Source organism: Camarhynchus parvulus, chromosome 2 (genome assembly GCF_901933205.1).
Source record: "Camarhynchus parvulus chromosome 2, STF_HiC, whole genome shotgun sequence".
Lineage (NCBI taxonomy): Eukaryota > Metazoa > Chordata > Aves > Passeriformes > Thraupidae > Camarhynchus > Camarhynchus parvulus.
In genome coordinates, this window is record NC_044572.1 from 138,560,315 (window position 1) to 138,584,939 (window position 24,625).

At 41.0% G+C, this 24,625-nt stretch overlaps 1 protein-coding gene across 1 annotated transcript in view; it reads left to right on the forward strand.

The window, feature by feature from the left end:
* Positions 1-24,625, forward strand: part of DEPTOR (DEP domain containing MTOR interacting protein) — a 77,937-nt gene that overhangs the window by 21,723 nt on the left and 31,589 nt on the right. Inside the window, exons 3-5 of the mRNA XM_030943477.1 lie at positions 3,648-3,826; positions 5,812-5,935; positions 11,499-11,677. Coding sequence (XP_030799337.1) covers positions 3,648-3,826; positions 5,812-5,935; positions 11,499-11,677 — 482 coding nt within the window. The remainder of the gene's footprint in view (positions 1-3,647; positions 3,827-5,811; positions 5,936-11,498; positions 11,678-24,625) is intronic.

Sequence of the window (24,625 nt, forward strand, 5' to 3'; positions counted from 1 at the left end):
GATCTATGTTAGCCAAGCACAAACTACTAGACTTAATAGAGGGAAGTAGCTGGGTGAGATATTTGGACTGTGGTTCAGTTAATGATATGTATTCATCCAGCATGTTGGCCTTTTCTGGGGTTGGAAAGGAAAGCTAATTGTGCCGGCACTGTCTCATAAATCCTTTCCCACTGGTTCAGAAAAGAGGCAAGGAACTTCAGAATGCATAATGCCCCTGGTGGAAATAAAAATGCCCCCATTGGTGAAAGCCAAAATGCAAGTTTCATGTAGCTGCTAGAGCAATTTCATCCCAAGTTAGTGCATCATTCTTCATTTCTGGGCAAAATTTAGATGTTTCCATTATCATGAAACTGCCTAATGGCATCTGAACAAATAACATTGTTCCAGAAAGCTCTGAACACATTTACTGCAAAGCAGGAGCAGTGTGTTCCAAGTTACCTTGTTCCATGCTATGTAGGAGGAAGACACTTCTGTTTGTAGCAAGAGTCCCTACATATTGTCAATTAGGAGCAACTCCTATTTAGACAAGCCCCCAAGAAAACTATGCTGGCATACATGCTTGCAAATACAGCCTTTATTTGTTGTAAGCATGAGTAAGGGACATGGATATAAATTTGTAAATATTAAAGGCTTGCATATGCCTGTTGAGCTTCACAGGCGATTGCTCAAATGCTCTGGATCTCACTCACAACGTTTTCCTCAGGTAGGGCAGACTGTGGCCTCACATGCCAAATCTGGCAGGTGATCTTGAATAATATATGGAATTATATATGGGTGAGGTAATGATACACACAAAATTGGTTTCTGGTGTTAAGCTATTAAGTTGCAGAAAGTGGGTCAGTATTTCAAAGGCTTGTTGAATCAAGGTGTCTCCCTATTACCCCTTGTTGTTTGCTTGTCTTCTCCCCCTTCTCCTCTCAAACTGGTCAGGGTTTGTCAGTCAGTTAATTCTCTTGAGCAGCTCTTGAGAAAAACTTCTTCTAGTGAGAAAAATGTGTTTGATGCTAAGTTAGGTGTTTTCCAGTCATCATGCAGACTGACATAAAGTGATTAACATTACTTAAAGGGAAAACATCAAGGACTTTGGGTGAGAAGCCTGCTTCTCAGTGCCAAGGGATAAAAAATTTACCACTTCACTTGAGTATTGGTTCCAGTGTATAATTGTATGCACTGGTACATTTTATTCCTTTTAATTCCATTTGACTTGGCTTCCGAAAAATACCTCTGAGCACAGACACATTTTTTAAATTCCTGCCTGAACCTTTGATTAGCACACTGCAATATATACCAATAAGTTTATGGGAGGCTTCTATATTTGTAATTTAAACTATGTACAGTGTCAATTTATTGAGCTACTTCTCCTCTAGATAGAGTTTGATTTTTAGCAGATTTGTAGAGGTGAGGGAGCCTTGACAAAGAGAGCAGCGTACACCACCAGAGAGGAAATCTGAATTCCTTTTGTGTTATTCCAAATAAATAAGTCTGGACATAATTCAGTATGGACATAATTGGCATAGACTGCAGAAGCAATTCACACATTCATGTGGAAATTCAGGTTTGTTAAGGGTCATGTGGTCATGTTTTCTTTGACTTAATGATTTTGTATCCTCTTAGCGAATTTAGATCCACTTTAGCAAGAGAGTGGAAATAATTCAGATAATGAAATGCCTATGAGTTTTATAAATATAGACAAAAAGGTCTAGAGAGGGGCCTTTTTTCTGAGTGAGGCAAAAGATTGTAGTGGGAACCTGTGTCTTTTGACATGACAGAGGAATTGAAATACTTATAAGCCCACCAACTGCAGGAGAGCCTGCAGCTGGAATTTAAGACATAAACGCTCATTTCTGGGGCTCTTGACTGCTGGCTTGTTTGTGAAATGTCAGACCAGTCCTATGCTCCTATGCAACATGTGGACAAAGAATTTTGTAGAAGGGGTTTTTCCTCTTGTGCCAGATGAGCTCCATCCATTCAGACTTACACTGCTGACTGACAGCTGGATTGGGCTGTCTGCCTTTGTGTGATACACTCTTTTTCTAGTTTTGTTCTTGCAGGTTATTGTGTAACATAAGACCAGATGAACATTAACAGAACCTGGAATGTATTTTAATTGTAAAGCTCCATCAGACATACTGATAATTGCATGTTTTATAATTAAAACTGTGAATGCTTTTCTTTCTAAGCATAGTGACAGCTGTTAGAGCACATCTGGAAAATATGCTTTAAGCAAAAGCATTTTAGCTCAGAGAATTTCACAATCTGTGGGATATTTATCAGCATTTCTTTCCAGAATACTAATCTGATTTATCAGTTTTTTTACTATAAAAGTCTTGCTTTTTTTAAAATGATGTTTGCAAATCTGGCTTTGAATTCACACCCCAGATTGGTAATTCCAGTGTACTTCAAGGCTAAATGCTGCAGAACAAAGCATTGCTTTACTACTATTTTTAGGTAGAAGCCTACATAAATCTTGTCTGATGCCCTTATAAATTTCCTTCATTGATTTCAGACAAATATTTTGCCTTTTTATGATTTTAAAGAGAAATTATTGTTTCATACTGGAATTTCATTGAGAGGAAAATTTCTCATACTCCTGCTCTGTGCTTCTTGAGGCTCATGTCAACACCTTTCTGTGCTATTACCCTTGTACCACCTACAGTTATTACAGCATTAGTCAGGACTCTTTGCAGTCAGTGAGAGTGTTTACAAGTAGGACCCTGGCCACTTGGAAATGAACAGCAGTGTTTCTGGTTTTGATAGGAGCCCAGGCATTGTTGTTTCTGCACTTTCCTCAGAACTGTCATATAGGCATTACAAAACCAGATTTTCTGATATGATTCATTAAAACGGAACAAGAAAGCAAAACTTCAACTTTAAAATTTCTATCGGCTAATTTATTGCTAATGTTGCTTGTTTTGTTTATTTGGAAAAAAATGACTAAACATAAAGATGTAGAACCCTAAAACTTCACAGTATTACTTTAATCAGGATCTTGCATTCTGACCCAAGCATCTCAACCAACTTGCTTTCAGGATGATGAGGGAGATTTTGCAGAGAGCATTTGTCAACAGATGCCTAAGTGAGAAATCAGTTTCCTTTATTAGGAGTAGGAGGCAACTTTTTAATGATAGATTACACTGTGTTGGCGCAGCTTCACACCTGAATTTTAAATCACAAGTGCTATCCTTGTTGTGCAGTTGGAGGCAAAATGCAGTTATGCAACCAAGCAAGAAGCTACAGCTGCAAAAACTAATGAGATTAAAAAAAATCTACAGCAGCGATACTATAAAATAATATGGAACACATTAGTGGTAATGTGGGAAAATTAATTCCAAATTATTGACAGTTTAATTGACCTACGGGAAGTATTTTAATGGAGTTAATATGCTGTGCTGTTCTTCAGGTTTTTTAAACTTTTCTACAGAGCAGAAAACAAGTTTTTCCAATTATGGGGTTTAAAGTTGTAACAAGTGGTTGCTGTGGGTCCCCTGGCTGTGAGATGCCAGCACTGGATGTGTGACTTTTCTGCCCAGCACCTGCAAAGCCCATCCTGTGGGCAGGGTGTGGGTGCCACTGCTCGGCTCTCATCCCAGTCTTGCTGCCACAGAGGCTCTTTGCAAATGATCCTTACACGGTGATTTGACCCCCAGGCTCCGACTGCACGAGGAAAAGGTCATCAAGGATCGGCGACACCACCTCAAAACGTACCCGAACTGCTTCGTTGCCAAAGAGCTGATTGACTGGCTGATCGACCACAAAGAGGCCTCTGACAGGGAGACAGCCATTAAACTGGTGCAGAAATTACTGGATCACAGCATTATCCACCATGGTAAGTGCAGTATCACCTGCTGAAAAGTTCTAAGCTAAATTTATTGACTGCTGTGAGACAAAGGGGAATCCCACTCCTACTCTTCAGCCATGTGTAGGACAGGTAGGATCCTTTCCCTACCAGATATGGAGCATCTCTTGAACTGTGCTGCTGTGCAAGGTCACCTGTGTCCTGAAGGAGATGAAAGCCTGAAGAGGTGTGATGTTCCCCATGGCAGGGGGGAAACTTACTGGAGACTGTGATGTGTCTCCAGAGCAGCCCCAGTTGGATCATGTCCCCCCTTTCCTGCAGCTCTCATTTCCCTGCTCCTAAGAGCACAGTTCTCCAGCTGAAAAACCCATCTTAAAAATCAGCCAGCCAAGAAAAAAAATAATTTTTCTCACGTGGATTAGTTCCCTGGCCCTGGCCCTCACAGCAGCTGCACAAACATTAGTGCTGGTACAGCTGCAAGAAAGTTAGTGGTCTGGCTGTGCCCTGATTAATTTTCTCCTAAACTTGTTGTCTATTTGAGATCTATTCCTTTCAGCTTCTTGAATAACAATTCATGCTCATGAAAAGACTTAAAATTCACTGGTAGCATTTAGTTGCCTTTTGGGGGCACAAAGAGGCTGAGAAGCACACGAGCAAAGAAGATCCAAGGCCTCAATTTCAATCCTTTAGTATTACCCATTTCAGAATGGCAAATGTACCATTTGTTTCTTTTTAAAGAGAAAACTGAGTGACTATGAACAGATGAATGTTGACTTTATGCAGAGGTCACTGTATGTGCAGCAATGCTGCTGCTGTCTGCAGTACATTAACAACACCTTAATTAAAGTCAGAAATGCACATATTGAATGAGTGGCACTTCTACAGCTTCTGCTTAGCTATTAAATGAAAATTCTGGGTTGTTATGGAAACTGGGACTCACGGTAGATAGTTAAAGAATAAAGTAATTATAGGGTATTCAAATCTTTCTATTTAATCCTCTATTGAGAAAATGTCAGTGAAGAGTTGCATGGATGCCTGAGTGACTTAATTTAATTGAGCAATAGATATTTTATTGCTGAATGCTTGTTGAAAACTCTAACAACCTTCAAGCATTTTCTACCCTACCATCCAACTGAAAACTGTAGAAGAAATTATATATATATATATGTGTGTCTAGATACTAGAAATGGAACAAGTGTTTCTTGAAAATGTTCATGTATTGCACTCTAACAAAATATTGTGTGAAGTGAGCTTGGGCAGGTAAATTCAGAGAGGCTCTGCAAGATGCTTAGAACATTCTTTCAAGTGCCCTGTCAAGTAAAGGGACCCCAGTTCCTGCTTCTGTGGTGCAGAAGGTCCCCCATGTATGTGGGTTGACAGCTGTGCTAGGAGCAGCTTGCTTGGGATAGCTTTCCCATAGGTTTATGCCCTTGATGGGGCTCTGTTCTGCATTTACAAGAGCCCATGATCAGCTGCTGTTCTACAAACCTAATCTGGCATTTCTCAGTGTGCTCACATTGTACCTACCATTGGCTAGCTGGCATGGCAGAGCAATTGAGACAGTTTTAAGAAGGCAGAAGGCTTTGGTTTTAACTGTTTCTTTAGGAAGTCTCAGGTTTCCTACAGCACTGCTAACTGATAGGAATAACTTCAAGAATTTGGCAAACCTTAAATTATTGGGCATTCTACTCTGGTGGCCTTTTAAACAAACAAGACAACAGACTGTTTTCATCAAAAGGTTTTTTGGGTATGTAGTGGATGGATGCTTTTATGCTGTTTGTATTTGCAGTAATACTCAAAAAACTGATGGACACTTCTTCCCCTCACCAAGAAATTTGGTTACCTCTCAATGTTTTCTTCAGCCTTTCATTAGAATGGAGTAAAGCTGTGTGCTGAAGAATACAGGGGGTTAGATGTTTGCTTCAAACCTCAGCAGTGGTACCTGCTAGATGGATCCTCAGCTACTTAACATGTATGTGAAATTTTTTTTTTTGTTTAATTATTTTATGTTTCAGTCTGTGATGAGCATAAAGAATTCAAGGATGTCAAACTGTTCTACCGCTTCAGAAAAGATGATGGGACGTTCCCACTGGACAATGAGGTGAAGGTGTTCATGAGAGGACAAAGACTGTATGAAAAGTATGTTGCATTCAGTATTCCTAATATGTTGATAATAGTGCCATGTGAGGCAAATGATACCTGTTAATTTATTTTTGAAGCATCAGAGGCTTTCAATGCATGCAGGAATGGGTCTGGGAAATTCCATTACTTCAGTTGGGAGTCCTTCCCTCTCTTATTTTTCTTTTGCTTTTCTACCATATTCACTTGAGGCATTTTGTTTAAAATCTGATGCCCCAGATTATAAATACATCCTATATGAGAATTCAATGTGAATTGAAGCCCTTGAAATCTATTCTGTAAAAATAATTACAGAATTATTTGTCAAAATAATTCAAATAATTACAGAAATATTTTATATGTAAAAGCATAATTATAATTCCTAAAACATTATTGAACAAGCAGCTACATGTCTGTGGAGACTCCATATCTTCACAGAGAGGTATGCTTTTAAATCATAGGTGAGATAAATTTTCAGTGTTCCAGTCTACAAAGTTTCAACATCAGAAAAGTTATGTTAAAAGCAATTTCAAAAAAATCATTAACCCAACCAAGAGCATCTGATTACCTAATTTAAACAGATTATTTTACTGAGATACTAAATATCCCACTGGATTACTTCCATCAAGTAACTAGGTATCATAACCATACTTCCTAATATTAAATTAAAGACATTTTTATTCAGTATGTAGAGATTTTGACATGGTACCTTCAAGGAGAGAGAAGAAAATGGATATTGGCATATGCTACAAATTAATGCAAAAGTTGTGATGTGTTATTTAACAAAAAGCTTGAAATATTGCTCTAGACTGAATACCACCCACTCTTCTGCTTGCTTGGAGCAGAAGCGTGCAGCAGCCAGGAGAGATGGATGCTGTGTTTTCTTGATGAAGGAAATTTGTTTCCTTCTAAAAAAGAACTCAGGAAGCTCACAAGTTTAAAAGCTGATAATAAATATTATTTTCAAGGTTAGCTGGCTCTGAAGATCAGTTTGGTGAAGGAACAGTGAACCCAAAATATAAACAAATACTTGTAAATGCCACTCCTTTTGTTACACCCATCATATAAAATTCCCCAAGACACAATGACTGTGACTATTTAAAGGAAAAATGTAATAAATTGTATAAGACAGAAGAAAATGCATCACTGGAGAAAATCCTCCACTCTATGCACAGGGACGGGTGAGATGAATCAGCTACTTTCAAACTCTTCTGTGTTTTACTAAGCACAGCCTTTGCTCTTTAGACTCAGTAAACATGCAGTGTCTACAGGCTTGTCTGAAAAGCAGATTAGAGTGTATACAGTTCTTTTTTTAGTCTGTATTTCTATTTCAATTATCCATAAGAAAAATAATATTTTGTTGGCAAGGCTGGTGTCAGTCTTGTGCATGAAAGGAGCCATAGTAGAAAGAACTCTAATAGTGTCTGCTTCCATCACCATTTCTCTGAATGGAGAAGTATCCCCAAACCAATGTCTGTGATCCAGTTTGTCTAACTCTGTAGTAGAAGAAAAACATTCATAACTGTAGAGAGTGTTCCTATCTTGGCAAAGGAGCACCTGTATGTGAATATAACTGCATCCTTGTGAGGTGCTTGCTCCTAGGCAACGTATTTGAAGGGTTCAGAAACTTAAAACAGCCCTGAGTGCTAAATATAGTATAAATTAAAAATACCTGTAATTTCAAAACCAGTATGTGATAATCAAAGGTAGTCAAAATTCTCCATGGATCATCGGAAGTATTTTGTATTCATGGGAGATAAGAAGGCATACCTGGGCTATCTGGGCTTCACTTTGTTTATTGTAGCAATTCCCCTGTGCAGAGATTTCAGATTTTGTTAGTTCCTTTGCCTATGCACCTTTATTAGCAACACCACAATTTCACTGGATACACTTTGAACTCAAAATCTAATGCTGAAAGTCAGGAAGAGCTCTGCAGTGAAATGTGTGATTGTGTAATATATCTGTTGTATCAGTTTGCTGATAGTCTTGAGAAAGAAAATATTAATTCAGTGCTATTAAAATAATTACTAAATGGCAGCAACCAGAGAAAAGTATTCATGCACAAACATTAAGTCATTTACCAGCACATTCAACTTGTTTATCAAAATGCCTATGGGCCTGATTGCAAGAGAAATGCAGCTATGCCAAAGGAAATCTGTCCAAATCCAACACATTTTGAAAATCTGTGTCTAATTTTGTAGAGTTTGTTGATCTTCACTAGGCTTTGCTAATTTAAGATAGACATTATAATTATTTTCTGCTCTTTTCCACTCTCTGATTGGGGCTGGAGTACCACTAGGTTCAGAAGCCAAAGCAGTTTGTTCTTGCCAAAATTGTGGACATTACCCAACACCAGTCCATGCAAATTTGTACCCTCAGTGGGTAAAATGAACCAAATGCTTTAGGAGGATCAACAGGTTGTTGCATGGATGTCTTAGGCAGGTTCCTTACCTTCAGACAGCTGTTTTGGGTAAATGCCTTGTTCTCTGCTCTGGGACATGGGAACATCAGGACTGTCCCTCTGCTGAGGAGCTCCCTTTCCCATCTCTCTTCTGCATGACCACAAAGCTCCTTGGAACCTGAACTCTCCTTTCTTGTGCATGACCCCCTTCACCCACTGTGGGCATCCTCGGTGGCTGTACCTGTGGGATTGGAAGATTTAAAATCAGTCTCTGGTTGTAGTCTCCCTTTATTTGCACTGTAAATCATGAACCAGTTCAGATTCCCTGCACATCGTTGCAAACTTTGCTAATCCTGTCTGTGAATAAGCTTTGAGGTTCAGGTTTATAACTAGAGATGAAAACTGCTGGATTTCCTACAGTCTTGTCTGAAATTGTTGAGTAGTTTATAAGATCTAAGGTTGGTGTCAGCTTTCAAGCTCTACAGGACTGCCCAGATAGGTTGAATGAGATAAACATGTTTCCTGTTCAACAAAACTCTCCCTGCAAATCTTTTATAAATCCAGCACGGACCTTTTGTAGCTTTAAAAAAAAAATCAAGTTGTTGCAGGCATCTTATTTTTATGATTGCAATTCTCAGTAGGGTTTGGTCAGACACACAAGATTGTTGTTTCTGGTGCAGTCATGTACAGGAGCTACAAGTCATTTCATGATGCTGACATCAACTGAGATTTTTGAACCAGATTTCACAGTGAAAGAAGTGCAGATTTATGGTTTTAATTTCAGGAAATCTTTCAGATAATTTTTGAGACTGCATTCTTGGAATCACTTTCAGTTTAACTCATCAGTGGTTGAGTTGCTTTTATCCTCTGGTGTAGTTATTTTGATAAGAACAAGGTTAAAGATTTCTTTTGAAAAGGAGTTTGAATATTGGTGTTTGGGTAAATACATTCCTTTAATGCAGGACAACACCAGCTTTAGCAAATAATACGTTTTGGCATTAACAGCCTCAAGATTTTTGGAACAAGGAGAAAATGGAAGAGTAAAAGGAAGTTTCCAGTTCTGCCTAATGAAAGGCCAGGCTTTTGATTGATGTAAATTGGTACAGTTTTGTTGACAGCCATGGAGTTACAGTGATTTACTTCAGTGAGTGACGTAAGTCCATGGATTGCTGTGTCTGGGCTTCTCAAACTGGCAATTTGTCGTGTCTGTTTGTTCACAAGTCCAAATCCTTTGCAGTGCTATTCTGGGCTTATGCAGAAGGGTGTGAAATGTCAAACTGAGTGTTTTTCCACTTGATATTTTTCCAGATTTCTTTTGTGTCTCTGTAAAAATCTAACCATTAGCACTGCCTTATTAAGGACCTTTCTATCTATGATTTCAATGAGGCAGTCAACTAATTATAGACTCATCAAAGCACAATTAACGTAATCCTGAGGATTTTTTATTTGGTGCCTGCAGAGCCTGGGTAACCAGTTCTGGGTAGCCAGTTCTGGGTAGCCATGCAGCAGATGGTACAAAAAGACACAAGCCTTGGCATTGCATTTCTTTTCTGTGGGGGGAAAAGCCTGGTGAACAAGACACATTTAAAGGTAGTCCGTTGGAGCGTAGTAGGTCTGTATTAGATGTGGTGAGTGTGGGACAAAATGCTTGTAAATTAAAATATTAAAACATAATGAAGTCTGCAAGAATTCTGAAGTCAATACGTTGTCTTCAGCTAATGTGGCTTTCTCAGCTCTTACTCAGCTCAGAGGTGCTGGCAATGACACACCATCCAAAGGAGCAGCTCCTTGTGCCACCACTGACACACAGCTGTGGCTGAGCAGCCTTGGCCTGGTTTGATGATCTGCTACCTGGGGGTCAGATCCTGTAGGTTCAGGCCTCAAGTTAGTGCTCATTAAAGTAAAGAGAAGAGTCTTTTAGATGAAATAACAGAGGTTGGACCATGTCAAACCTCTTCACTGTAATTTCAAATGAAACTTCTCTCTGTGTTCCTATGGCACAGATTTTTCTGATGCTTTCCAAAGGAGATGAAGTTATATTCTATAATCTCTGGATATGCTGTCAGTTTAAGATGCAGATGGCTCATGTATGGATTTACTTGAATTTCAATTCCTTCATCAGAAGGGCAAAGATTCAGCACTTCCAGAATATGACTGTTGTAGTTCAGATGTGCCCTTATTTCAGAATAGTTGTTGAAGGGAGGGGACCTGTTACTCTTACATGGAAAAAACAGTTCTTGAACTATTACTCTGAAAGTCTTTTACCACTAGTCCTATTATTAGCCTACAATAAATAATATAGTTATGAAAAATATTAGGTTAATAAGGATGCTGTGGTGCTCAGTCTCTCCCCAAAAAGTGGAATTCTGTATTACAAAGAAATGATTCTCATTTCTTCTTTAAAACTGCCTTTTGCATTAACAAAATATTGAGGCTTTTTTTTTTAAGACTGTGTCATTTGCATGGGTATCTTGAATAGAGGAGAGTTTTATTAGTATCCTTCAGCTGCTCACATGCCAGTTGCTAGGAGATTTTGGGACATCTCATGATGTTCCTCTGACTGGTGTTACACAGGGCCAGCCGAGGCACAGAGAGCTGTGAGCCTCAGATGTTAAAATGTGTTCAGGTTCATGTGCAGCTCGCTGACTGCAGCTGCATCATCAAATGTTGGATGCACAATATTTATCCGCACCCAATCCACAGAACTACCTTTTTTCCTTCTCTTGAATTTTTCTGCAGCTGTTTTAGAGCTTATGGAGAGAATTTTCAAAGTCATTTAGATGACTTTGGGGCATAGTCCTGCTAACTGTAAATATTAATTAAGAAGCTTTGAACACATTAGTTACATTTTGGTGCTTTTAGGCTAATTTTTTTTTCAAGGCTGATTATGCAGTAACTTTTAGAGAATGTTAAACACAAAATAGGGAAATGCAAAACCCAAAAATCTAATTTTCTTTTAGGGGAAGAAACAAGAAAGCATGAACTTCATACAGGGATATAAAGCCTAAATTTTTTTATTAAGTGATTGTCATTCACTTCCTAAGTAGATTGATAGCGTGAGGAAAGATTTAGTAAGTCAGTGAAAGCTTCATATGCATTTGCTTGATATAAATGAGATTTGCCAGAATAGATCTGGAACTGCTTTTCTGAAGAACCAATTTTCCCCCCCCACCACCACACCAGGCTGATGAGTTCTGAAAACAGCCTTCTGCAAGCCAGGGAAGAGGAAGGAGTGAAGTACGAGCGGAGCTTTGTAGCGTCGGAGTTCGTGGAGTGGCTGGTGCAGGAGGGCGAGGCGGCGACGCGCAGCGAGGCGGAGCAGCTCGGCCGCAGGCTGCTGGAGCACGGCATCATCCAGCACGGTGAGAAACCCCCGCCAAGCAGGGAAACCGCGCTCACTGGAGCGCTGCCTTCAGCTCAGATCACGCGGAGGGGTGTGGTTACCAATTGTTGTGGTGTTGTGAGGGTCCCCAGGACGAAGTGAGAGATGAGAATTGACTCCAAGTTCTTAGAAGGCTGATTTTTTATTTTATGATATTATATTATATTAAATGAAAATGATATACTAAAACTATACTAAAGAAGGAGAAAGGAGACGTCAGAAGATGTCTAGCAAAGAATGAATAATAAAAATTCGTGACTGACCAGAATGCTGACACAGCTGGACTGGGATTGCTCATTAAGTTAAAATAATTCACATTAAACCAATCAAAGATGCACCTGTTGGTAAGCAACCTCCAAACCACATTCCAAGCAATCAGATAATTATTGTTTACATTTCGTTTCTGAGGCTTCTCAGCTTCTCAGGTGAAAAATCCTGGCGAAGGGATTTTTCATAAAATATCACAGTGACAGAGGGGCCCTTGTCTTTCTGATCAGGATATGTTTAGGTTCTAAATCATTTCAGATAGGAGTCTAAGTAACTTTATTTAGTAGAAGTATAGCTTTTTCAAAAGAGCATTGTATTCTGAAAATGCTTCCTCAAATGCTGAATATGGCAGGAATTTGAAACCGTGTAATGACAACTTAAGGATGTGGATGAAAATCAGTACTCCTGTCTCAGAATCTCTGCTGGTCAGTGACCCTGAGATATGTAGAAGCCTCTTTTTCCCAGCCCGGCAGTCGAATAAGGAGTCAAGATTTTTCTGTTCTTGTCCTCAAGGTTTTTTATTATTTCTTATCTATAACATTCTTTCTCTGACCCACCACAGATCTGTCTGGCCGGTTGGATTGAGGCACACTGCCCACCCTCGGGGCAGTGTTATCTTTTTATACTAAAAACTACGTGTACATTATTTACCATAACTTCCCAATACCTATCACCTATGTTGGACAGTGAGTTTCTACCTTAAACCAATCCAAAAGTGCCAACATCACCCAGAACATGGAGGCTAGGAAGAAGAAAAAAGAAGGACAAGGCACACCCAAATTCCTCCATCTTGGGACCCTGAGCCCCCATTCTAAAACCCAAAAATCTATTTTTCACCCTGTGACAAACTGGCTATTATTCTACTTAAACTCTCTTGACTTGTAATTCTTGTATAAAGGTGGTAATTTGCTCCATGGGTCAAAATCAAAGTCACAGGTGTCCTGGGCTCTGTGCCAAGGTCTCTGAGTCCCCCAGGCAGGGGCTCAAGCCATCCAGGACAGCCAGAGGCATGTCCTGGGTTCCAACACTCCTACACTTGTAGTAATTAACCTGTAGAACTTGCCATCTGCAATGTATATAATTGAGGTAAATAGATTTGTAAGGATCAAATAGGGATTAGAACCATAAATAAGCTAATTCCTGTATGCAGGATAAAAATTTCAGGGTCTGTGTATCCCCCTACTTGTAGGCAGAACAGAGCATAGTCTGATGCTAGAAAAGCAGCTTTCCCCCTTGGGCATGTAGCAGAGTTGTTCTAGTATGTTTGGGCAGGAAGGAGGATGTCACTTTTGGTTGAAGTGTTATTGTATTTTTCCTGGTGGTATAACTTCTTTGAGGCAGGAAACAAATATTTCTTCATGGTCCAGTATTAATGTGTCTGGCAAATACACCTTCACCACGAAGCTCCTTCTGTTAAGGGTGGAGGAGACAGAATTTTCTGTCTCTACTGCCACAAGGGTGAAGAAATAAACACCCCTGGCCCCATTTTACATGTTGTCATTATCTGTTCTCAATGCACGTTGCCCTTCTGTAACCAGGCATTTCCCACCGTAGAAGTGGCAGTACCTCTGGAGCAATGAAGGGGTGCCAGGAGATGACAACAGAATGGCAGAAGTTGTTACCTACATTATGTAGTGCACAGTGGGAAAATAATCATATCCTGGTGGTCCAAGTGTTGTTGCATTAAACCTAATTCTGACAGAGGGCAAACAGATGATACTAGCAGGCTGTTAGTACAAAGGTGCTGGATTGACTATGTTGCTTGTTACTTCACAAGAAAACCCGGTTTTAATGAATAGAGCAAAATGGGCATGTAAGTGGCCTGCACAGTTCTGTCATGGTTCTAATCATGTTCACGTTAACTTGCAATTATTAGAAGCTACTTCTGAATGTTTACAGTGATCAACTTCCAGTTCTATAATTACTCCTGTGCTTCCTATGATTTATGGGGTACCAACTGCTCAGAGCTTGATGGACAGGAAAGGTATGCTACCCCTCCTCTTTACAGCAGCCATGATTTCATTCCTATTTTTACCTGAACATTTTCTGTGTATTACATATGTGGTAAATTTTCCTTACTACCCTGGGCTCCCAAACCAGGACACTTAGGAAAAAAGTTTAAAAAAAATGTAAGTGAGATTTGTGCTGATAAAGATATTTTTTGCAGAGAAAATAAAGTCAGGACTTAACATTTGCTGCAAAGGTGGTTTTCTTAGATACTGAGATCTTTGCAGAACTAAGAAAGGCAGGATGTGGCTTTTCTTGCAGATCAACCATTGTTTCATTAACTAAGGCAAATGCTCAGCCGGGCACATTTGCAGGGAAATAATTTTGCCCCTTTCAAACCAGGTTTCAGGGGTCATTCCTGAGTGACACTGGCCCTGCTGCTCTAGGGATAGCCCTGGCCATTCTGCAGGTTTATCCCCTGCCCATCATTTTCTTGTAGTCAAGAGCATGTGCAAAGCTCCCCCTTAGAAAGAGATTTGAAACTCATGAAGTAAAGACAGGGTTCTGGGAATTAGTTGATTGCTGAGGAAGTGGTCTTCTCACTTGTCACCAGGTCATTGCTGCAAGGTACTGTCATCTTCCTCACCCAGTTTTTGATAAAACAAACATAACTGAGTGGGGATTTCACAAGGACTTGATGGGGATGTTGGGAGTAAAGTAAAACTGAATGGTGTCCTTGAGATTTGTCTTCTTTGAGTGAACATCCTTTGTGCACACTTTCTCCTTTGTGGAAGGAGATTTCATTCATTTCACTGCAGCCATTTGTCTAGATAGTGTTAGGAATATTTATGAAAGTACTGGCAGAATTAACATGGAGCTGGTTTGAGGTTCATCTTAGCAACTGGATATGATCTATGCACATTGAAGGTTCTTGTAAATGCTGGCTTCCTCTTAGAAGGGAGCTCGAAATGAGAACTTCTGGTACAGAATTAGGGATATAAACTGTAAAACAGCAGGAAAGGTATTCTCTCCCCATACCCTATCTTACAGAGTTCTAAATCCAATCTAAAAAAAAAATATCTATTTTTCTGTGGCTTAGTACCATAAATTCATTTCACCATACTTCCTCTGTTTTGTCTCTCATCAGCAATACCAAAATGTTACTGGACACTAATTGGCATCCTTGTTGGTAGAACCAGCAGAAAGACTCTTGACTGAACAGCAGTGGAGAATAAAACATTTCCTGTTCTAAAGGCAATCTTTTTCTAGCAGTATTGTTTGATATCCACAATATGGAATAAAATAAAACTTGCTGCATTATTCTTGTTGAAGTATTTCTTACCCCACCTAAAATAATAGAAATAGTTGCATCAAGTTGCCAATCTCAGTAGTAATTTTCCAGCCACAACTGAATTACGCAATGTCTTTTTTCTAGTACTGACTTTCATTTTAATTACTCAGAGAAGCTGTATTCTGCAGCTGAGGCACTGTATTCAAAATGGCTTCCTGACACATTTTTCTTCACTTTAATTGGTCAGACACCAACCAGGTTTCACACAGGAAACAAACACCGATGGTAATTTTGAAAGGAAAACAGTGGTTTAAGAGGAATTGTATAAATGCTGCAAAAGCATCAAATTCTTGGCTTTAAAATAATCCTCCTGATCTCTTTGGACATATGTAACTATACATATTTCCCCTGCCATGTATGAAGATGATGAAATGTATTTAAGTGCTGAATTGCTTCCTGCCAAAATCTCACTGGCCCACACCAATCTCTGAGATTTGCTCCATTGGTTGAAGCATGGTGCTAATAATGCAAAGTTGTGGGTTTGATCCCCATATGGGCCATTCACTTAAGAGTTGGACTCAATGATTCTTGTGGGTCCCTTCCAACTCAGAATATTCTGTGAATCTGTGAAAGCATAACCCACAAAACACCATTACCACCATTTTCGCAAACAGGACCCAGATTTCCTTTACTGTGTATTGGTATCCCATGTAATATGGAGTAAAGCCCCCATAAGTAGCAGGGAATTGTGCATTTTGCATTTCTTGAAGGCTAATGTTAGGATTGTAGTTGCCAGTAGTTACTTGGCGCTTGTGAGCACTGATGGCCTTCATCCAGAATATAGAAATAAAGACTGTGGGAAGAGTTATAAGTTTGGTGATGCACATAAAGGCTGGGACAAAAGGTGTGTGGAACACATTTCTCAGCTGTAGAAAAGCCCATCTGGTGAGGTGTGTAGAGCTTGGTAATGTTAATAGATAAAATTTTCCTCCAGGAGACTGGATCCTTCTTAGTTCTTCTCCATATGAGCATGGTGGGACAGATTAGCTACTGTGGTCAAAATTCACATGCATCAGGAGAATTTCTCTGCCAGCTGCCAGCTCCCAGGCAGATCAGGCCAAAGCAAGGATGGTCTAGGGGCAGGCAGAGGACAGTGTGAGCACCCACACATAGTCACAGCCCTTTCTCAGTCTGAAAAACAGAGACACCGAGATGTCCAAGAACAAAAGAGGGTATTCACAGAGCTCTTTATGGAGTAATTTTTGGCTCATACTTGCTTATAGCCCTTTCTGAAGAACTTACCCTGCACCTGCAGCCACAACAGCAGAGCACTGCTGACATGACAGGTAGAGTCTTCCTGTCCTCCTCTAAGGACTCATTGGGTATGAAAGCTTGAGGGATGGAGAAACATCTGCCTGCCTTGCAGAAACTTTTAAAGTCTGGAATCTCCAGTGGTAAATAAGTTGAATTTAAATCTGGTTAATACTGCTAAGAGAAACCAGTGCTGTCTTAGGATAGCACCTACAACTTGCAAGATGAATACTTGCATTTCTTCCATGGCAGCAACCAAACCATAGCTCATTTATTAATACTTTTCAATGTATTGTGGGATGTAAACATACAGGGATTGCCTTGTACCACAGATGGTACCGTGTGTGCTGCCGGTTGAGCCTGTGAGAAATGGGGGCCTAAGCAGCCAAACTCATCCTCTCATGCCACATCACATTCTGTTCTCTTTTGTAGTTGTGGTTTCCCAAGCTGCTGCTGACCTTCAAGTCCATGTGCTTGGTGTGATTTCTTCCCTGACATGTCCCCAGCATCTTCCCTGAGCAGTGACCACAGCACAGTTCAGCACGAAGCATTTTGCAGTGGCTGTCCACTCTGCTCCGGGGGGTTGGGATGTGGATTCCCAGACTCAGACCAGCAGCAGAATAGGTCTGGTGAGGCTCTGCTCTCCTGAATGATTGAGGGGTGTAAGAGTCGCTTTTAGAGATAACAGCCTAGCAGCTCTCTTCTTTGGAACCCATGGTCTACCTGGACTGTAAAGCCTTTGATACTGTTTCCTGTGATGTTCTGCAGAAACTGTATTTCCATGGTGTGGATGGGAACACTCTTCGCAGGGCAAAAAATTGGCTGGATGGCCAGGCCTGGAGGCCTCCCAGGGCTCAGTGCTGGGGCCTGGACTCATTATTGGGGCCAGCCTTCTTAATTATCTTTGTTAAGGAGATCTTTATCAACGGGTCAAGGGCAGCAAAAGTGACTTTATGGATGACACCAAGTTGATTGAGAGTATTGATCTTCTGGAAGGTAGGAGGGCTCTACAGAGGGATCTGGACAGTCTGGAGTGATGGCCCAAGGCCAGTGGTGTGAGGTTCAACAAGACCAAGGGCTGGGTCCTGCACTTGGGTCACAACAACCCCACGCAAAGAGCCCCATGCAACACTCCAGCTTAGAAATGAGTGACTGTAAAGGTGCCCATTGGAAAAGAAGCTGAGCCCAGATGGTCAAGAAGGTCAATGGCATCCTGGCCTGGATCAGAAACAGTGTGGCCTGCAGGACCAGGGCAGGGACTGTCCCCCTGTACTCAGCACTGGTGAGGCCACATCTGGAATCCTGTTCCCAGTTCTGGGCTCCTCACTTGAAGAAGGACATTGAGGGGCTGGAGTGTGTCCAGAGAAGGGCAACAGAGCTGGGGAAGGGTCTGGAGCACAGCTCAGGTGAGGAGCAGCTGAGGGAGCTGGGGGTGTTTGGTCTGGAGAAAAGGAGGCCCAGGGGAGACCTTGTCACTCTCTCCAGCTCCCTGAAAGGAGGCTGCAGCCAGGTGGGGGTCGGTCTCTTCTGCCAGAAAACAAGTGACAGGGCAAGAGGAAAAGACCTCAGGTTGCACCAGGGCAAGTTTAGGTTGGGTTTTAGGAAAAATTTATTCTCTGAAAGGGTTGTCTTTAATTGGAACTGCCCAGGGAAGTGATGGAGTCACCATCCCTACAGGAATCTAAAAGATGTGTAGATGTGACACTTATAAGGACATGGGTTAGTGGTGAACTTGACAGTGTCAGGTGAATAGTTGAGCTTCATGATTGTAGAGGTCTTCTCCAACCTAAGTGATTATATGATTTTGCAGTGCTAGGATTTTCTGATGGTAAGAAATATGTGGTAAGATGTCTTAGACATGATATCAGCATCTTCAGCCTCCACCCTCCTTTAAAATACCTTTCAACTTTAAAAAGTTTTATTGAGATAATTGCGCTAGATCACACCTGATGTGCTCAAGGTAAACGTGTTCTGCTGGCTTAGCACAGAAGCAGGTGCTTATCTCTTTTCAAGAGTTAATCTTTTGTCTGCAAACTCCACTGTGCAAATTACTTTCTGAGATGAAAACCAGCACTTTGTAGTGACTTAGTGAGAGCAGTAAATGTTGCGACGTGCTGTGTCCCTATCTCTGCAGGAAAGTCTTATATTTATATTTAATTGTCCCTATTCTTTGCAAGGGCTCTATACCTTGATACAACAGATTCTCTTTCTGAAGATGATCAGTGCATTTTGTTTTAAACATCAAGACACGTGATGCAATTGAAAGTTTCTTATAATTGTGGAAGTGGATTAAGTATCTAACTAAGTATTATTTCCCTTGCTTTTGTTGAAGAGCTTTCCTTCTCTTCTAAAATTGCTGTGAATAATGAAGTATGTGCTGCTATATTTACCTTAGATGTCCAACTGGTTATGATTAGCTGATTATGATTCACTTGCAGTGTGAAAACTTGCCATGTATGTGAAATGTACTCTTCCTTAATTCAAGATTTCTCTTTGGAACCCCTTTCTTGGAAATATCAACTGCAGATAGAAGATTACAAGTATTATTGAAGCATACATATATCCTTGACTTAATTGATCATAGACTTTCTTCTCCAAAATCAACACATATTTTTTTAAAACATTTTTTAGTTAATCTAAAACCTGAATCACATCACTCTTGGATATATGCAAGCTTTCATTATGATAAAAACTATAAAACATCACATTTTTACAGCTGTTGCCTTGATTTATCTCAGTAAAACACAAGCCTTCAGTTAGTCAATGATGTCCTGCAACACAACTTTGTTTTTTTAAGTCCTGTTGCCGCCATGCTGATGCCAGGCAGAAACACTCACAGTTGTGTGGCAGTTCCCATGTGTAGGGACAGTAACCTCACTCACAGTAATTCAGCTGCTCATGCTAAATCTGGAGACCACTTTGCATATTTTTCATGATTTTGCCCCTCTAAGAAGTAAAAGAATAAGAACTTTGTATGTAATTTATGTAATTGTATAAACCCCTAGATCCTTAGTATGTCAGCTTCTCATTGTTCTCTTGCAGTTGTCTTTATCTACAGCAGGAATGGATTTGGTTTTTGAAAGAGCCACATGCTTTATGTAAATAACATATGAAAAATTCTTTTCATATTAACTATTGAATTTTATTTTTCTGACAGAGAATGGGTTTCAGATTTTGACAGCTGCAACAAAAAAAAAAAAAAAAAGAGATACCCAGATGGGCCTTTTCATCTTCTGCTTCCCTTGCCACAGACTGTACTTTCCATACTTTATTTGGAAGCAAAGAAAAGCAGTTGGCTATGTTCTGTAAACTTACTAAATTAAAGATGATAAATCCTCATATACAAACCAAAAAGACTGCTAAATGTGTGTGATTCAACACTGGCTTTTCATGCTAGAGTAAGTAATGTGTATTTGAAAATACCCTGCAAATAGACGGCATACTGGCTGGAAAGACAAAATGTATATAGGAACACATATCTGCATACCTAATTTAAGGCAGCAGAAATAACATGTTAATGCACTGATCAGAACATGCCCCCTTAATAAAAACAGGATACTCTGAATTTCACTTCCCAAGGAACTTTTCGACAGTTTACTGTAATCCTGATGCTTTAAAGACAGTATAAAAGTTGTCTAGACTTTCTTTGGACTACATAAATATGCTACAGTTCATTGAAATCCCTCCCTAGTTACTGCTCAGAGAGCTGCAGTTATAGCACAGCTTTTTTTTCTGGACCTGCTTACAGTTCCAGGACCTATTTATTTCTGGACATGCTTACTGACTTCACCCTTAGTAGGATGAGCTGGAACAGCTCTCTGGATTTTGTATTGCAGGGCCAGAATCTGCCTTGCAGTTTTATACAAGAGGATCAGTGGAAACAAGAGCAGTTCAAGCTAAGATCCATTGTCAGTTCAAAGTGAATTCCTTGTAATCCAAATAAGAAAAAAATACAATTTACTACAGCTGCACTGCAAAAGTTTAACGTGATGGTTGAATACATGCACAGGTGGGCTTATCTATGGTCTGTGTAGCATATAAACATTCATAAAAGGTGGAAATGCAAGTGTTGTGTTTATACAGTGCAGGGAATCCAAGACCCAGTCCAGGGCCCTGTGCTCACTGAACATCTGTAGTCTCTCTCCCTGGATTTGTGGGAGATCCAAGCAGGTGGAATTCATCAATGTGTAAAAGGAAACTAATCTGAATAGGTGCCATGATTAAAATGCATTTGCAGTGCCAGATTAGCAGAAAAACAGGAAGGCTTTGAGTGGAGTGGGAAAAGCATTGTCCAGTGCTGAATAAAGTGCCAGTTACTCTCCTCCAGGCACACGTGTGTCAGGGCAGTGGGAGAGGGGCAGCCCAGGGGTGGCTGGGTGCTGTGGCAGTGGTGGGCACTGGGGCTGGGGATGGGCAAAACTGTGAGCTGGGGTGGGCACGGTGGCAGAGGTGGGCACTGGGGCTGGCTGAACTGCGAGCTGGGGTGGGCACTGGGGGCTGGGGGCTGGCTGAACTGTGAGCTGGGGTGGGCACTGGGGCTGGCTGAACTGTGGCTGGGGTGGGCACTGGGGGCTGGCTGAACTGTGGCTGGGGTGGGCACTGGGACTGGCTGAACGCTGCTCAGCCACCCTGCAGCTCTCAGCAGCATCACTCTTTGCCAAGCCCACGGACTCACCACTGCTTTGTAAAAGCCAAAGTGGACGCACACTTCCACTGTTTCTCTGGCAAGGGACCAAAACTGTGCTGGCCAAAGGCCTGAGGCACAGAGGAGGCTGGCTCAGCAAGCTGTGTGCTATCCATAGAGAGAGGCATTTTTTTAAGGAACTTGTATTTTATGTGGTGATTTGTTTCCTTCCTTTTAAACACTGGTTCTGCTTTGGAGAGGGGAGGGAGAAAGCAAAATTACATGGAGGGGGAGCCAGACCCTTCCCTGGGCACACTCTGGGTGCAGGTGGAAGCAGCTCCAGCTGTGCTCTCCTTCAGATAACCCCCGAGCCCCTGCTGGCCCCTGCAGCCTGTCAGTGATTGTCTCATCATCCTGCATTTGTTCTTGGCATGATGTTGCTCTTTTGGGGGAATATCCTGCCACTCTAGAGGTCAAAACTGATATGGTCATCTGTGACTGGCTGTATGAAGGCACAGACTATTGCAGCCAGTAATAGTGAAGGTCTAGAATGATCTCCTGCAACTTCAAACTGCATTTCACATAATTTTAATAGAGGAAACTACCTCATTAAAAAGATAAAGTGCACTTTTGAATAGACTGGGGCTGCTGCCTTGTGCAAAGACTTGGAAATGTGTTGTGCACTGCTGGAAAGAGATCAGCGCTGCTTTTGTGTTTAAGTGGAGAAAGATATGACATATCCACACTGAAAAATCCATATACTCTGCTCATGTTTATAACCTCTTCCTCCTAACCCTAGCACAGGCACACTCTCACACAAACAAGCACACACTTCAATGTGTCCTCTGCTCTCTTGAGAAAAGCTGCTCATCTGCCTCCTCATAACTTTGATCTCCTTCCCACTGCTCCCTCAACATGGAGCAGCCATTCCCTGGCTCCAGCCAGGAGCCTGCTTGGTGGCAGTGCTGTTTGTGGGGACGTGCAGAGCAGCTGGAGTCCCTCACTGGATGTGTCCTGCTGGGGCTGCAGCTTTCAGCTGGGAGAAAGCATTAATCACCACGGTGGAGATGTACACAGATTATCAGCGCTAAAAATCATGGGGAATTGAAGTGGTGGGAGGGATGTGGGGGAAAAGCCAGTTATGAAAATGGCCTGATTTTTCAGGCATGAGTCATACCATTTATTAAAATAGGCTTTTGTACTTTCTGAAGCTCCCTTGGTCCTATGTAATCAGTGTAAAGCTAATATTTCTATCTCTGCTGTGCATCAGCCTCCTTGAAAAAGTGGAAAAGAAAAGGTTGTTTGAGCTCCATGCAGATCCTGGGATTTTATGTCAGAATCAGAAGCTGAAAGAAGATTTGCATGGATGTTACTATTTATATTTTATGTATCTGAACAGAAACTGTGAAGCAGCCAGGAACTAGAAGCACCAAAGCTGCAACATCAAATGCTCCCAAACAGAGGAAATCCAAAATAAATATTCTGATTTTTCTCATCTTAACAGTCACATAAATGGTGAATGACCACCTGAAATCCTTGCCAGTGAAATTTGCAAACTCTAGGGATAGATGAGACAGTAAACATTAATTGAATTCTATTAATTAAATGGTCATTACCTCAAAAGAGATGTTGTTGTTTTGGTTTTTTTTGTATAGCTAATGGTATAACTACAAGGCAATGCATCTAGGAGATGAGAATACAGGCTCCACTCCTTGCTGTGCAGCTGTGCTGTGCAGGGCACAAATTATTCCCATTTTATGCTATTTGTGCAGTACAGTGCAGTAATGATGGTGGGCCCGGGATGTACAAAAAGAACAACACCAGTAAGAAAAGGGGAGTGAGGCTGTAATTGTGGGCATGCAGTTCTAATAAGTGGATTTTTAGGAAAGATAAAGAAGTTCCAAAGAGGACTCCAGAAGGGCTAAAAATGGTCAGAATTTAGGGGGTAGCATTGATTTAGTTGATAAAAGATATGTTTGAGAGTTGGCTTCATCTCTTCATAAATTTCTTTACTAAGATTTTTGACCAGATCGTGCATAACTTTCTAATGAAGGTGTGACAGAATCCAGGGATTAGCAGCTAAGGTTAAGCAAACTCAGCTTTGAGTTGAAACTTTATTTTCTGTCAGGGCAAGTGACTGAAGGCTTGAATAGCTTGTAAAAGGAAGAGTAAAGTGGTCAATAAATGCTTTAAAGTATGAGTAGACTAAATTTTTTGTAAGATTAAAAGATAATTGTTAAATTCTTTTTCTGGGAGAAATTTTGTGGCCTGTGTATGTGGGAGATTAGGCTGGTGGGTTATGACCCTACCTCCAAAGTCTGACATTGGTGAGTATATGTTAGTGTTGGTGCCTTTCCTTCCAGGACAATAAATGCTCTTGTATACTTGGATGGTTTTGGAGGTTTGCATTTGCCATACTTTTACTTTGCTCTCTTCAGTGCATTTCTTTCTGTTGCATAAGGTGCACACTGTAACATGAACATGTTGCCACCTGAACAGCCCTGAATTAAACTGGAGCAAGAAACATGAAGCCACCCCACCTTGCTCTTTGCATCACCCTCCTAATGTAGGGGTCCTGACACTCATCAGCCATGGCTTGGCTGTTAAGGACAAACTGAAATGGGTGCCAGTTTGCTTTTCTGTGCTGCACAATGAAGGGCAGTGAACTAATTCAGTAGTAATGTTAATCCCTTTCTAGAACAGCAACTTTCATGAGACACCTGGAGCAAGAGCCCTGTCAGCTGCCACGAGTTTATCTGCTACTGCCTCTGAGTCAACACCCAGCGGTAACAACCTCTAAATTACCTTTAAAGAAACTGCTCCTGGGCAAGTCTGTGCAACCCTCTCAGCACTGTGCCATTGGTTTGGAAATTGGTCACTCCCACTTGTCTCTGCTGCTTGCAGCACAGTGTGGGCTGCTGAAGCAGTTGGGCTGAGCACCCATGACTGCACCTGTACCTCTCACCCAGCAGCTGCCAGTGTAACAAACCCAGCCTCTGTGTGTGCTCTGCATCCAGCATTCCCAGAACTCTGATTTGGGCATGTTTCGCTTCTCCTGGCCCTTGCTGAAAGCCAGCCACTGCACCTGAGGAGTGCTTCCAGAGGCAGCCAGCACACATATTGCCTCCCCCTCCTCAGCTTCTTCCTTCTGATCCATAGGGTGGAAATTCCTTTCCCCACACCTTTCCATATACACTTATCCTTAGGCAGAGTCACAGCCTGGACATTTAATCACAAATAATGAATAACTCAGATGATTTAACAAAAAAAAAAGCTCCATGAGGCACAGTAATAATTGTGGTGACTTTATTTGATGATGTATGCAAAAGGAGACAGTCTGAGCTATATTGCTCCTATTTATATTTTTAGCTTATTTTTAAATATGTAAAAAAATTCATGATGTTACAAGCACACGATATGTGAACTATCCTTAGAAATGAGGAGGTTAAAATATGAAAGTCAAGGAGCATGCCAAATTCTATACTGAT